Here is a 13,770-nt window from a genome sequence, read left to right as displayed (position 1 = left end):
TTAGCTTAAATATTACGAACGTTTTTGAAAAGCTCTTCAATTGAAATTTACTTTGATTCAACGAAACATGATGTTTTGACGATGCAAAAACGTGTTGTATACCTACAATGTTTACCTGGTATACCTGTCAGCAGAAAAATCGAATTATTTAAATTAATAGTTTTGAGGCAGACAGAAATTTAATTTATCCAACCGGGTCCATAAACCTGAACTGTAGAATATGCGGAATGGGTGACAGGTTTTTTTTTAATTTACGAAACGCTCATTTTAATTACAAAAACAGTTTTCGGTTTCGTTAAAATGTTTACATCAGTTAGACGGTTCGATTCGATTTTGAATGAATGGTGAAATTTTGCGTTGTCGCTTTTATAAATGCAGACACAGGTGATCTTTCGTATCAAAACGAAAACAAATTTCTGAATAATAAATTTTAAATCGTTTTAAACCATTGAATGAGTGGACGGCCGGCCGTGTCGTGTGTTGTTGATAGTTAAAGTGTAATTATGGAAAAGATCGAATTCAATTTGGACTCTGTATTGACGGAAATCGGAGAGTTTGGTAGATTCCAAACTCAGATTTATATATCGGTTATTCTTCCAGTGTTGCTGGTGTCATTTTTTTGTTCAAGTTTTATATTTACCACAGGAAATTTGGATTATAGGTATGAGAGTTGTATCATTTTATGCAGAAATGTAACTATCAACTATGTGTATGCTGGTGGAATTTGGTTTTACATGATTTATGCCTGACATTGAAAGAATCTCGTGTAAGGCTTGATTTCCACTTACCAAAAGAGTACTCCGTGTGAGAGACAAAATTGAATATTTTCAATTTTTGCTTTGTTTACTTGAGAGCTCGCTCTCTCGCGAGTTGAAAACATGCTCTAGGCTTGATTTCCACTTACCAAAAAGTACTCCGTGAATTTTGTTCAATTTTTGCATTATTTACTTGACAGCCTGCTCTCTCACGGCTCTCACACGGAGGACTTCTTGTTAAGTGAAAATCACATTTAAGATTTTGTTCGATGTCTTTTAGATGTCGCATACCACAGTGTGATAATGCAGGCTCAGACCTATACAAACAGGATTGGTTGAATTTCACAACACCATTGGGATCAAAGTGTACCCAGTACCAATTTCACGGAGATGATAATTACATGGAGTATGTTAACAATCAATGTCGAGGGCAATATTTCAATCAATCGAATGTTGTTCATTGTCATGAATTCGTCTACAAAACTGATTCGTTGACAATTTTGAATGATGTAAATCAATGCTTTTTTAGGCTCGTTGGTCTTTCTATGTTCTTCATTATGCCCATTCATTACAGTTCGATTTGACGTGTGAAAAGGCGTGGAAGTTAACTACAATTGGGTCACTAAAAAATATTGCTGAGGTAGTCATTCTGCCAGTCACAGGGATTATATCAGACCGGTATTCACAATGAACATTTTCCGTAGATTTATTCCAGCAAAACATTTAAAACAAAATTGTTTGAAAAAGGTTCGGTCGTAAGAGTTTACTCATTGGCTCTTTGCTCCTCAGTGGAATATCCGGAACGGTAACATCATTCTCAATAAATTACTGGATGTACGCAATCATGGAATTCATCACATCAATGTGTGCCGCCGGAATTTATATGTCGGTGTTCATACTTGGAATGGAATTGGTTGGAGCTAATAAACGTGTACTGGGCGGAACGATTATTGCCCAAATATTTGCTGTCGGTCAAGTCATACTCGGTTTCGTTGCTATGAACATTACAAATTATCGCCATCTGTTACGAACAATCTACTTACCCACCGCGCTGGTGTTGAGTTACATTTGGTACATTCCGGAAAGTGTTCGTTGGTTAATGAGCAAAGGTCAGAACAAGAAAGCTTTGAAAATAATTTACCAAGCCGCTAAGACCAACCGTGTTGAACTATCAAACTCAACATTGGATTCAATGTACGACTTTTCGGACAACGAACCCGATCGCATCAACAAGACCGTCGTCGGCACAGCAAAATCAAATCCATTTTTACTTGCCATCCGGTCGAGAGTGTTAATCGTTCGCTTTTTGATTTGTTGTTTTTGTTGGTTTACAAATGGGTTTGTTTACTACGGCATCAGTATACATGCGGTTACATTGGCTGGCAACAAGTACATCAATTTTATACTTGTTAGCGTGGCAGAGGTACCGGCCATTATCATAACGTACTTTCTCATGCAAAATTTCCGACGAAAATGGTCGTTGCAATTGGCTATGCTAATCTGTGCCGTTGTTTGCATTACTTCGGAATTCGTTTCGGATTTCTCTCCCGTATGGAAATTGGTTTTGTTTGGAATCGGCAAATGTGCCATTTCAATAGCATTCACAGTGTCCTACGTTTACACAACGGAACTCTTTCCCACCAATCTTAGGCAAAGTTTTATGAGTAGCTGTAATATGATGTGAGTAGAAAATGAATCATATTTTTTAGTGATGCGAAAATCTTTATTTTGATCCCGCTATATAAAGCGTTTGTGAAAATGACGGGCTCAGCCATATTGGGTGAGAAAGTGACCATTTTCTCACCCAAAATGGCTGAATACCAAAACACGCTATTTGTTCTATTTTCTTCAAAGTGGACAAATATGCGGATTTTCGCAAAACGCAAGCATAAAAAACGTTGTGTTCACCTCGGGGAGAATAGGAAAAACCTCCTTGAGCGAATTACGGCCCTCGCAATCTTTTGTTCTTGGTGAAATTTCCTATTTTCTTCCCTTTGTGAAATAGTTACAACACAGGCGAAAAAACAGTCATTTTCTTGGCTCCGTTGAAACTTTAGAACTTTAGTTGTGAAAAACGTTGTGTTTAACTCAGGATTAAAAGTTGGAAATTGCGCTTTCTCGGGTGACTTGTGGCAACATCCTCTAAATGCAATTTTTAACTTTTCTTCCACCGTTGAACAAATAACAATTACTACTTGCCCCATTCGAAAGTTAACCATTACATAGCAATTTCCCTCCTGCGAAAACTATCCATTGCATGTCGACTCTTTTGGGTCATTTTCCTTTATGTGTAAATCAACTTTTGCATGGGGCAGGTAGTAAACCAGAATCCATTGGATGCTGCTACGGACTTCATCACGTCGGAAACAACTTTGTGATACCCGAAAATTCGCAAGTGTGTTTTTGATCAACTTGCTTCGGCATCTGTTTTCGACAAGTGCAGAGCCGGAGGCGAGGTGTACAACTACACAACTTCGATGACGTGGGGTAATTTGCCACACGGTGCTAAAACAACGCATTTTTCAACTACGTAAAAGGTGAACTCTAACACGATTTTTCGATACCAAAAAAGCATTTGCAGCAATAAACTTGCGTGTTAGAGTTCACCTTTCACGTAGTGCGGTAAAAGTGTGCCAGATTACCCGATACCACTTCGATAACTGATTTTCGACAAGTGTAGTTGTTTACCTCGGCTCGACACTTGTCGAGAAGAGGTACGTTGCTCAAAACACACTTGGGAGTTTGCTTTTATCACAAAATTGTTACATCAAGTAATGAATTACCTTAGCGAATTACCTCTCTCTCTCTCTCTCTTAACCGCAATCGCAAAATTTAAATCATTTCAAGATCCCGTGTTGGTGCAATGATAGCCCCACAGACACCACTTCTGGTATGAACTGAACAAGTAATTACTGAGAAGAAGCACTCAATTAAACATTTCCATCATACAGGCTAGCTACGTTCCACAACTTCCTGCATTTCTATTCGGAGGAACGTCGATGGTTTCATGTTTGCTGGTATTTCTGCTATCGGAAACATTTAACATGAAATTGCCAGATACGATTGAGGAAGCCGAAGGCATTGGTAAATAATTGCAGTGAAACTTAATGGATGTTTGATTCACATACAATCCACTCTCCCAGACATCGGATGTACTGTTGACTTTAGTCGTCATTACTGCATGAAAGTGTATGAACCTTTGTCTCTGTAATACAAAAGCGGATATTCTAAAGTGAAATTGTTTTGTTCGAATTATTTAAAGTGAATTGGATGCAATCGCATTGGATGCAATTGTGACAAGGTACAAAATGTTGCAATTTAGGTTTTGATGTGGTTGCAGAAAGATATTGGAAATTAAACTCTCTTTTGTTCGTTTCCTCTTTGATTCATTGACTTCACAAGACTGCTTCGTCTCCAATCAATTATTTAAACTGTCGTCCTTTATACTAAATACGTCTATAACGACATGTTACACACATGGTACTGGATAAATCCAATATTTAGACTCGTACGAAATACAAAGTTTTCTAGATTTACGTTCGACTTTGAGACACTTACAATTGACAAATCGGCAAAGTTGTTCGTCGAATGAGGAATCTCTTATTTTTCTTGAAAGATAATCGAAAACTATGAGCTAAGTTCGGGCCGATCATTCCTGAGATAGGGCCGCCTAAGTGTCACAAGGTCTTTTGAGAAAATCTACTCCAAAATAAGCTCAATGGAAGGGATGGCTTAGTGGCCTTCCAAAATGACGTGAGTTCAATTCCCATGTCATGCAATTCTATATTGAATTTTTCTAGCGATTATGTCGCATTGGTAACGTCCTGAAGTTCACTCAATCTTTATAATGTGAGTAGTTGCAGTGTGTTTGGTGGCTGTAACGATGTACACACTGAATGACTCATATGAAGTATCCCAAATACGATGAATTTGTGTGCATACGTATTGCCTATATTTAGGCTAGATATCACTTAACCACCAAAAATTCCTCAGAGAGTATTTGCATACTTACAGGCGTAGTTCGGTAGTCACGTAAAGCACAGACCGCATCTGCTTTATTGGCCGTAAAAGGCTGTTGGTGAACAAATCATATTAAATGTAAATAAAACGACAAAATATAGGTATCGTATCAACTATACCAATCCGGGAAAAAATCGGATCGGTATATCTAAAGTTAGGGCGCTAGAAGTCGAAGACCTCTCTATCTTGAGTGCTTTTGCCAACAAGTCGAGTAATTTTTAGCCGATTTTCTAATTTTTAGTATTTCTTTAGGTAGCAATGGACTCTTTGCAAATTTGTAGCCTACATTTTGGACGGAAAAATATTAATTTTTTGAAGACTACTGTGAACAAAAATCTTTTTTTGAAAACTCAAAACCAATAACTTTTTCAAAAAAAGATTTTCGTTCAGAGAAATCATCAAGAAACGAATAGTTTTCCGCCTAAATGTAGGCTACAAATTTGCAAACAGTCCATTACAATTAGTAAGTATTAGTAATTAGTAATAAGTATTTATACCAATGTCGGTACTAGGGCCCTCCTAACGGTCCTAACTCTTTTTTTTACATACAAATAGAGTAAATTTTAGCCGATTTCGCTAATTTTAATTTTGTTTGAAATGTAATGGAATACTAAGGTTTCGGATAGGTGGGGGGTGTCTTCGGATGGTAAAGTCGGACCTTGAATTTTGTAGAGATCTATCAACATTGCTGCCAATTTTAAAGAAATGTAAGCAAGATCTTTAGAGCGAAATTCTTAATTACAGGGAAACCGATGAGAGATGATGTATACGTGATTAGATGAAGGAGAGACAGTGAAGAAAAGACAAGATAGATGAAAGAAAAACGAGAGTTCGAACTGAGCTCCTACGGGTTCGCGTAGCATATGATCGAGCACATGTTTCTCTATTAAAATTAGGTGCGTGTGTTGTTGCATCACCACAGCCATTCACACTATATAATGATGCCCAACTAAAAGATTGAGACGAAACTGTTTTCTGTTGATTCTGTCGGCAATACAATGACTAGAGCCACCGATTTCGTCTGATCGTGTTTTTCAACTGAAATTATTTGTCGTCACTTGAACCGCATCTGTTTCATGGTATTTGTTCAGTGAATTTAACCGAAAATAATCGAACTCATTGAAATACTATTTACCAGAGATTATCACATTCCACAATAGAATTGTGTGCTTCGTTTATTATTGCCTTCAATGTACTCATCTCATCATCGCTGTGTTAAGTCTCCGGTTTTCACAGCTGGTTCCTAATAAGGTGTTTAATAATTCAATCGTTTTCGCTATCAGTTAGGCAGTAATTAAGCGACAAAGAGGACAGTCGTATCAAAATTGTTTGAATAAAAAAAATTGTGCCTGGAAATCGATGGTCAGTTACCGTTATTGTCGATTAATTTACTGAAAAATGACGTCGATGGAATCGACAGTCGATAAAAAAACTATTGACTTAGACAAAATATTCATTGAAATCGGAGACTTCGGTCTATTTCAAATGTTTATGTACGCAGTTATTTGTGTGCCAGTTCTATTAATTTCGTGGTTCACTTTTGAATTTGTGTTCACTGCTGGAAGCCTTGAATATAGGTATAGTATCGCTTATTTCGATGGTTCATAGAGCAAATCTATACAGTTCTCCCCTGAATTGTGAACAGTATTCTGTTCAGTGATGCGCTTTAACGAGGGACAAAAAAAAAGTTGTTTGCTCTATAGCCATCCGATGCTATTGCTGCAATTAATTTTGAATATTTTCGAAAGGTGCAATATACCGGAATGTGATTCTCCTCCACACGATGATTATTTGCCCAAATGGACTCGTTTCGCAATACCTCACAGCCATAACGTACCAGCGAAATGTTTGCGATATAATTCGATTCCATTCGATAGTCATTTTAAAAGCGCAGCAAATCATTGTGACGAGATGCTTTTCAATGATTCGTATTCGGTTTCTTGCACCGAATTTGTCTATAAAACCGATGAAGTGACTGTTTTGAAAGAGGTTAGTTCAAAGGAATTTGTTTTTATTCGTATTGCAAAATATGTAAACATGAAATTAATTGGATGCCAATAACTGAATGAACGAAACATTCGATTTCGAAGTTTAATTTGACCTGTGAGGCAAATGAATGGAAATTGGCAATTGTCGGAACGGTGAAAAATGTTGCGGAACTGTTGATGCTTCCATTTTATGGAATGTTATCGGATAGGTAAGAAAAATATGATTCTAAAAATATGTTTTCGACCGTGCATCAATGCAAACTATAAATGTATGAATGAAGACCGAATGGTTTTCGATATGAAAAGCTTATATTTCGATGCTTTGTATTATTGAAAATGCAGTGTAAAAGTACGAATGCAAAACTACGTAGATGCAGCCAATCATCATTCAGATTGAAACAGTAACCAAAATTATTCGCCACATTGATTTAGCATTGAGTCTGTTTCGTGGAGTTACGTACGATTTTTTGCTATCTAAATAGTTATTTACGTATATGTTGTGGACGGTAGATTCCGCGAGTGCCTAAAATCAACCGTCCACAACAGATGCGTAGACATTTCATGCTGATGGCATAAATTACTAGAAAAATTCTGAAATTAATGCCCAAGGCATGAAAAATGTTATTTCATTATGTGTGGTTCACCATACTTTCTACCCTCAAAATTGTGTTTGACGATTGACATTGAATGACATTTCTAGTAAGACATTTTCCTCCTGTGTGGAGAAAATACAACTTTTCTCACTTGAGCTGTCACTTTGTTTTTCTTTTTAAAAATGGTTATGAAGAATTGACGTTTTTTGTTTCGTGGAAAAAAAATGGGAAATCACACCTCGCACATATGCAAAACATTGTGTTCATCCCTTTGAAAGAACAATAAGAAATTCCAACTCGAGCGTAATTGAGGCACTCACTTCTTTCTTGCCACAAACATAGCTCTTGGCGGAATTTCCTATTTTCTGGTCTCGGTAAACAGATATCTATTCGACGCTCTAGAAAACCCATCGCCTTACATTGTATACTAACGTAGGTAGTGAAGTTTTTGCTATTAATTCGTTCTTGTTGAGTGGAATAACGAGAGAGTGTTTCATTTAGGACAGAAATTTGTCTAATTTTCACTAAAAAACAGTGAAATGTCATTAGTGACATTTTCACTGACATTAGGCTTTGATAAAGATTTTTTTAAAAGCTACAATGTTTTTTATGCCTCCGAGAATTGAAATACGACTCTTGTCAGCACTCATTTCAGTGTTGTAAAGTGACTTATTTCAGCACCCGTTTGATGTGATATTACAACACTCAAAGCAGTGTTGATATGGAATTTGTATGAGTTGTTACAGCATTCGTTTGAGAAAATGCAAAGCAATGTGATCGATCAAATTTGAAGAGTGATTGTTTACAATGAAAATTATGATTTTTTGTGCTCTTGTCTATTTCAATTCTCGGTTGGCACGAAGCATGATGTGTTACACGTATTGTAATGAGATTTTTTCAGCACACGACCCAATTTTCCTTACTCGCTCCGCTCGTAAGGAAAACTTGGGTCTAGTGCTGAAAAAATCAACATTACAATACTTGTAACACAACATACTATAATAAAATCATGACCCTTGCACCGTATATACGCGCTTATGATATGTCCAAAATACCTTTTTAGCCCCGTACGAAGTACGAAGGGGCTTATAGGATTACGATGCCGTGTGTAATTGATGGAATTCGAAGCAGACGATAAGGGCAAAGTGTTTACCTATGTTCATAGATAACGAATCCGCAATAAAAATTTTGTCCGTCCGTCCGTCCGTCTGTCACGTCGATATCTTGAGTAAATCAAATCCGATTTCAAAAATTTTTTTTCCCTGAAAGATAGTCAAAATAGTGAGGCTAAGTTCGAAGATGGGCGATTTTGGGTCGACCCTTCCGGAGCTGGGGCCCAATAAGTGCCTAACTGTTTTTCGACGATATCTCCAGACATTTAAGCACTACACTTGTAAGTGATACGTCAAATGAAAGGTATTTACAATACCGATCGACAAAAAAAAAAGTTTATGAAAATTGGATGACCGACTCGTGAGTTAGACCCCTTGGTGTGAACTAGGTACAGGGCGGCAAGCCGTTTTTGCTTGTAGGTTGGCCAAATTTGAACGTATTTAGATAAATTTTGCTTTATTAGATAGGTATTGACCGTACCAATCAGGGAAAAGTTTATGAAATTCGATTCACCGGAGCGTGAGCTTTTTCTCTTGGAGTGAGCTTATATGTGGCTACAGTGAAGGTGGTGTTTTTTGTTAATATCTCGAGTAAACTTTGACCGAATTTCAATTTTTTTTTGTTTGAAAGGTACTTTCCACTTCCTAACAAAATGGCCGTCGGCCGCCATTTTGGATTTTTGTAAAATCAATATAAATCGGTGAAAATGATACTTACTTAATTTTAGGTCAATTCGAAATTTGTGTTACATTTGAAAGGAACGTCGTACGGGGCTTCGTAATTGCGCTATGCGCAATTTTTAAGACGTACACATTTCATAAGAATTTTACTTTACCGACGTATACGGGCGCAGTAGGCTTACGGTAAGAGTAGGGCGACGGACGAACTAGGGTCACGTACGCAATAGATGTACGGGTTTGTACGGGGCTCAGTCGCAGCAAACGCTCCGACTGTTCTGACGGCTCGTTTGATTGGATTGATCGGTATGGTACATACTGTTTGGGGTACACACTTAGGACAGTAAGACATTTTCCAATGACATGTTTCCCTAATTTACTCTTTTCTTGTTTACTGTTTGCTCTATGCGAAAGCGGACTATTACATAACGATTTGTTGCCACCTACGAAAATGATCCATTACATTGATGAATATTTTCGCTTCATTTTTCGTGAATTCCTGCGTCAACTTTTGCTACGTAGCTCATTAATTCGGAAACAATTTTATAACACTCGCAAACTCACTCGTGTGTTTTTGAGCAACTTGTATCGGTGACTGTTTTTCGCCGTCGGCTTAGGCGCAAACTCTACACTTGTAGAAAAGACAGTTACCGAAGCTCGTTGCTCAAAAAAACACACCTGTGAGTTTGCTTTGATCACTCATAACTTATCACTATGATTGCAGATATGGCCGAAGAACGTTACTTATCTATTCCCTGTCACTTTGTGGTGTGTTCGGAGTAATAATGGCCTTTTCAACGAGTTACTGGTTCTTTCTGTTATTGGAATTTATAACCGGATTGTTTGCGTCCGGCATCTACAACGTTCTATTCGTTCTCGGACTGGAAATGGTGAGCCCGAGGAAACGCGTACTCGGTGGGTCGTTAATTGCCTTTTTGTACTCAACTGGTCAAGTACTACTCGGTGTCATTGCAATGAATACGTTACATTTCCGAAAGCTTTTGTTGGCGCTCTATTTGCCAACGTTTGTCGTGTTGATGTACATATGGACAATACCGGAGAGTGTAAGATGGTTGCTGAACAAAGGTCGGCGCAAAGACGCTTCAGAAATTATACTCCGGGCAGCCCGGATAAATGGGAAAGTTTTATCGGAAACAACAATTGAGGCTTTGTGCTATCATACTCCACCGGCCGAGGACATCGGCGTTGAAGATGCGAACACATTTAAGATGGTCATAAAATCGCCGCCGATCTTCAAACGATTGCTTGCTTGCTGCTTTTGCTGGTTTAGTACGGCCTTAGTCTACTACGGATTGAGCATTTTGTCGGTGAATCTTCACGGGAATAAATTTATTAATTTCATTATGTTCAGTCTGGCCGAATATCCACCGATCATCATTACGTATTTCTTTCTCGACAAACTCGGACGCAAATATTTATTGGGCGGTTCATTGCTGGTTAGTGGACTGACATGCATCCTGCCAGTTTTATTCATATCGGGTCGCAAAAACGTTTGGCGCCTATTTCTGTTGGGCTCGAGTAAATGCTCTGCGACGATAGCATTCACCATCCTATATGTCTACACCTGCGAACTGTTCCCAACCAATTTAAGACAGAGCACCATGAGTTTGTGTTCGATTTTTGGTTCTATTGGAGGTATAGTCAATTCATATGCAAAATCGTTTTTACATTTTACAAATGATTTCGAAATCTGTTACACAGCGATGGCAGCACCACAAACACCACTATTGGTAAGTTGACCTGTCTAACTGACCGTAACCGCAATTATAACCAACAGTTTTATTTTAATATTAGATGAAATATGTGGCATCGCTGCCGTTTGCGTTTTTCAGTGTGTTGACAATCATTTCCGGAACATTGGTGGCGTTTCTGCCGGAGACTGCTAATAAAAAGTTACCCGAGACGACCAAAGAATTGTAAAGAAAATAGAGATTTAAGAATATAGGCGATAGAGGAGCGTAGCGTGTCTTTATCTTCGCACCTCCAGAGCCATATATTCCTGCAAACATTTTCGCAGTTTTCTCTAAAAAGTCGTAAAAATATAAGGAGATTCCGGAAGCTTTTTTTACGAATAAATGCACTGATATGCCACATTAAGATTAAACTTGTCTCTACTCTTGTGTTTAAAGTGGTTCCCAGTTCCCGACGCTTGATACGAAAAACTTTTGTTCCATGTTGTTCGTCTTTCAACCCTAGAAGAGCCCTAGATTAGATTGGATTAGGACTTTAAGACGGTTCAGTTGAAAGACTGGACAGGCACCTGGATGAAAATCGGCGATTCCTTGTACTTTCCCTTCTCCCGTTACATTCGTTTATTGCAACAAACATTAAATTACAAAAGCTTGTGAACGAAGGTTCGCCGCAATTCATTTTTACAAAAAACTCAAAAGGGGCCTTATACCCTAAGTAATGCATATCTCTGCCGTCAAATAAAACATAGTCAAACAGAGTTCAACTGATCTAAAAAATGATTTATGTGAAGGTATTCAAAAGTCTAAGTTGCCTGGCACGTCAGGCCTTCAATAATTTTTAAATTTCATAAGTCCTTTCGGAGACTTTAATTTTGACCCCGATTTCGGTTACGATGCCTGACGGCCAAGATAAATACTAGGCCTATCCTCGTTAGGAACATTTGATGGCTTAAAAACTTAAGCCTGAGGACGGAATATTTTTCGTATCAGGTAATAACATGGTATAGGTCAGGGACTAAAGTAAGGAACAAGTGTGTAGGCAATTGGCGACAGTGCCTCTCAAAGTGGCGACACTGCCGTCGACATTTACCACCACAGCAATTTCACTGTATTTATGGCGAAACCGTTTTTCTAACTGATGAGCATTTTTACAGCATTTGACCTCCCCCTATGGCTCCAATCACCATGCAATTAATGTTTCGACTGAACTCAACAAATTTAACCAATAAATTACCAACAAAATTTGCGTCACGAATGGCAATTGTTGAGGAAACCACACCATTTTCAAGAAATTTTTAGTATAAAACCTCGGAGCGAAGTACTTGATTAGGGTCACGATGTGTTTTATGACACACGGCCTGCGGCCTCGTATCTTAATTACACATCTATAGCCTAATAAAGTACTTCGCAGTCGATGTCATAAATAACTATTAAAGACGAAAACCGAATCATTCGTTAAATTTTTTGAGTTCAGACGCAGAATGCGACACCATTAGCGGTCATGATTTCCAAAGTTTGAATTACCACGCCAAAATTCTAACTTCAAGTTTGCAGATCTATCTAGATATTTCCCGGTCAGTTCTTCCCGCTGCGCTGAAAGAAACGTCTTCACCAGAACCCGATGAATTATAACTACTTCTGGTCAGAAGATTGCCTGTAGGCTGCACGAACCAAGAAATTTAAAAATTTCGCCTGCGTCGCATTTTTTCCTTTTAATGTTTTATATACCTAAATAATTATTGGCTCGAATCAGAGATTCATTTACACTTGAAGAGTTGTGCAGTTTACTCTTTTTGTATCATCAAAAGTCAGTATTAAAAAAAATACCTAGGACCCGAAAAGTGCGATTTATGAAAATCTGTCTCTTTTGGATAAATTCTGGTGGGTCAGTCTATGCTTCACTAATAATAGAGAGATTTTTGAAAATTAGATTTGGCCCCTTTAGAGCAAAAACATGGGCCGTGACAAGATGTGGCTACACCGAAAAAAATCGTTTCAAATCGTTTGATAGTGTTAAATTTTAAAAAAAATTTACTTCATTTGTTTTCATCAATTTTTTTTCTTGAAGCCCATTTATTACCTTACCGTAAGTAGGAGGGAATGTAATTTTGGCAACGCCAAAGCGTTCTGGCCGTTGAAATAATAAAAAACTTTATCGCATACGCGGTGTGATTCCCCGAAAAAATTATTCACCTAGGATATATAAACAAACATTATACTTCTGTAAATTGTCAAAGTGTCATTCGCATATCTTGTTGTCTCGTTTTCGCTTATGCGATAAAAAAGAATATGCACGTATGACAAGCCGTCTCGGCAAGCCTCGACCGCTTTGTCATACGTGCATAATATTTATTATTTTCGTGTTTGTTTTTGATGTAATTATCTAAGTATGCACACACCTCCACAACAATTTTTTTTTCCCAAAATTCATCCCAAAACTAAGAACGTACATCGATTCAGGGACACACGGAATTTAGAAAACCGACACATTTTCTGTTTGTGTGTTTTACTTTAATTTTACATTTCTCCTGAAAATACATGCAGAATTCACAAAAAAACAGTAAATCACGAAGCAGAAAATGTGTCGGTTTTCAAAATTCCGTGAGTGTAGATTCGATTCTGTGACCAAGAATTGATTCTATAGCCTAGAATCGATTCAGGGGCCGAGAATCGATTCACGAACCTAGACTCGATTCACCAACCTAGAATCGATTCACTAACCTAGAATCGATTCACAAACCTAGAATTGATTCACGAACCTAGAATCGATTCATGAACCTGGAATCGATTCACGAACCTAGACTCGATTCACCAATCTAGAATCGATTCACGAACCTAGACTCGATTCACCAATCTAGAATCGATTCACAAACCTAGAATCGATTCACTAACCTAGAATAGATTCACGAACC

The 13,770-nt window shown here is 37.9% G+C and overlaps 2 protein-coding genes across 2 annotated transcripts; both read left to right on the top strand.

Moving 5' to 3' along the window:
- Positions 1 to 115: 115 nt before the first annotated feature.
- On the top strand, positions 116 to 3,987 carry LOC119071104 (organic cation transporter protein-like). The gene is made up of 6 exons (XM_037175751.1): positions 116 to 661; positions 1,036 to 1,264; positions 1,330 to 1,433; positions 1,503 to 2,435; positions 3,603 to 3,645; positions 3,707 to 3,987. The coding sequence occupies exons 1-6, from the start codon at positions 504 to 506 to the stop codon at positions 3,845 to 3,847; spliced, it is 1,608 nt and encodes a 535-aa protein (XP_037031646.1). The 5' UTR covers positions 116 to 503; the 3' UTR covers positions 3,848 to 3,987.
- A 1,968-nt stretch (positions 3,988 to 5,955) lies between these two features.
- On the top strand, positions 5,956 to 11,246 carry LOC119071128 (solute carrier family 22 member 3-like). Its single transcript, XM_037175799.1, has 6 exons — positions 5,956 to 6,352; positions 6,524 to 6,764; positions 6,866 to 6,972; positions 9,871 to 10,802; positions 10,869 to 10,897; positions 10,962 to 11,246. Exons 1-6 carry the CDS (start codon positions 6,174 to 6,176, stop codon positions 11,085 to 11,087), a joined length of 1,614 nt encoding a protein of 537 aa, XP_037031694.1. The 5' UTR covers positions 5,956 to 6,173; the 3' UTR covers positions 11,088 to 11,246.
- The last annotated feature ends 2,524 nt before the right edge of the window (positions 11,247 to 13,770 follow it).

The sequence above is a fragment of the Bradysia coprophila genome, chromosome II (assembly GCF_014529535.1).
Source record: "Bradysia coprophila strain Holo2 chromosome II, BU_Bcop_v1, whole genome shotgun sequence".
Classification (NCBI taxonomy): domain Eukaryota; kingdom Metazoa; phylum Arthropoda; class Insecta; order Diptera; family Sciaridae; genus Bradysia; species Bradysia coprophila.
Note: the sequence above shows the minus strand (reverse complement) of the source record. Positions and strands in the feature narration are given on the sequence as shown.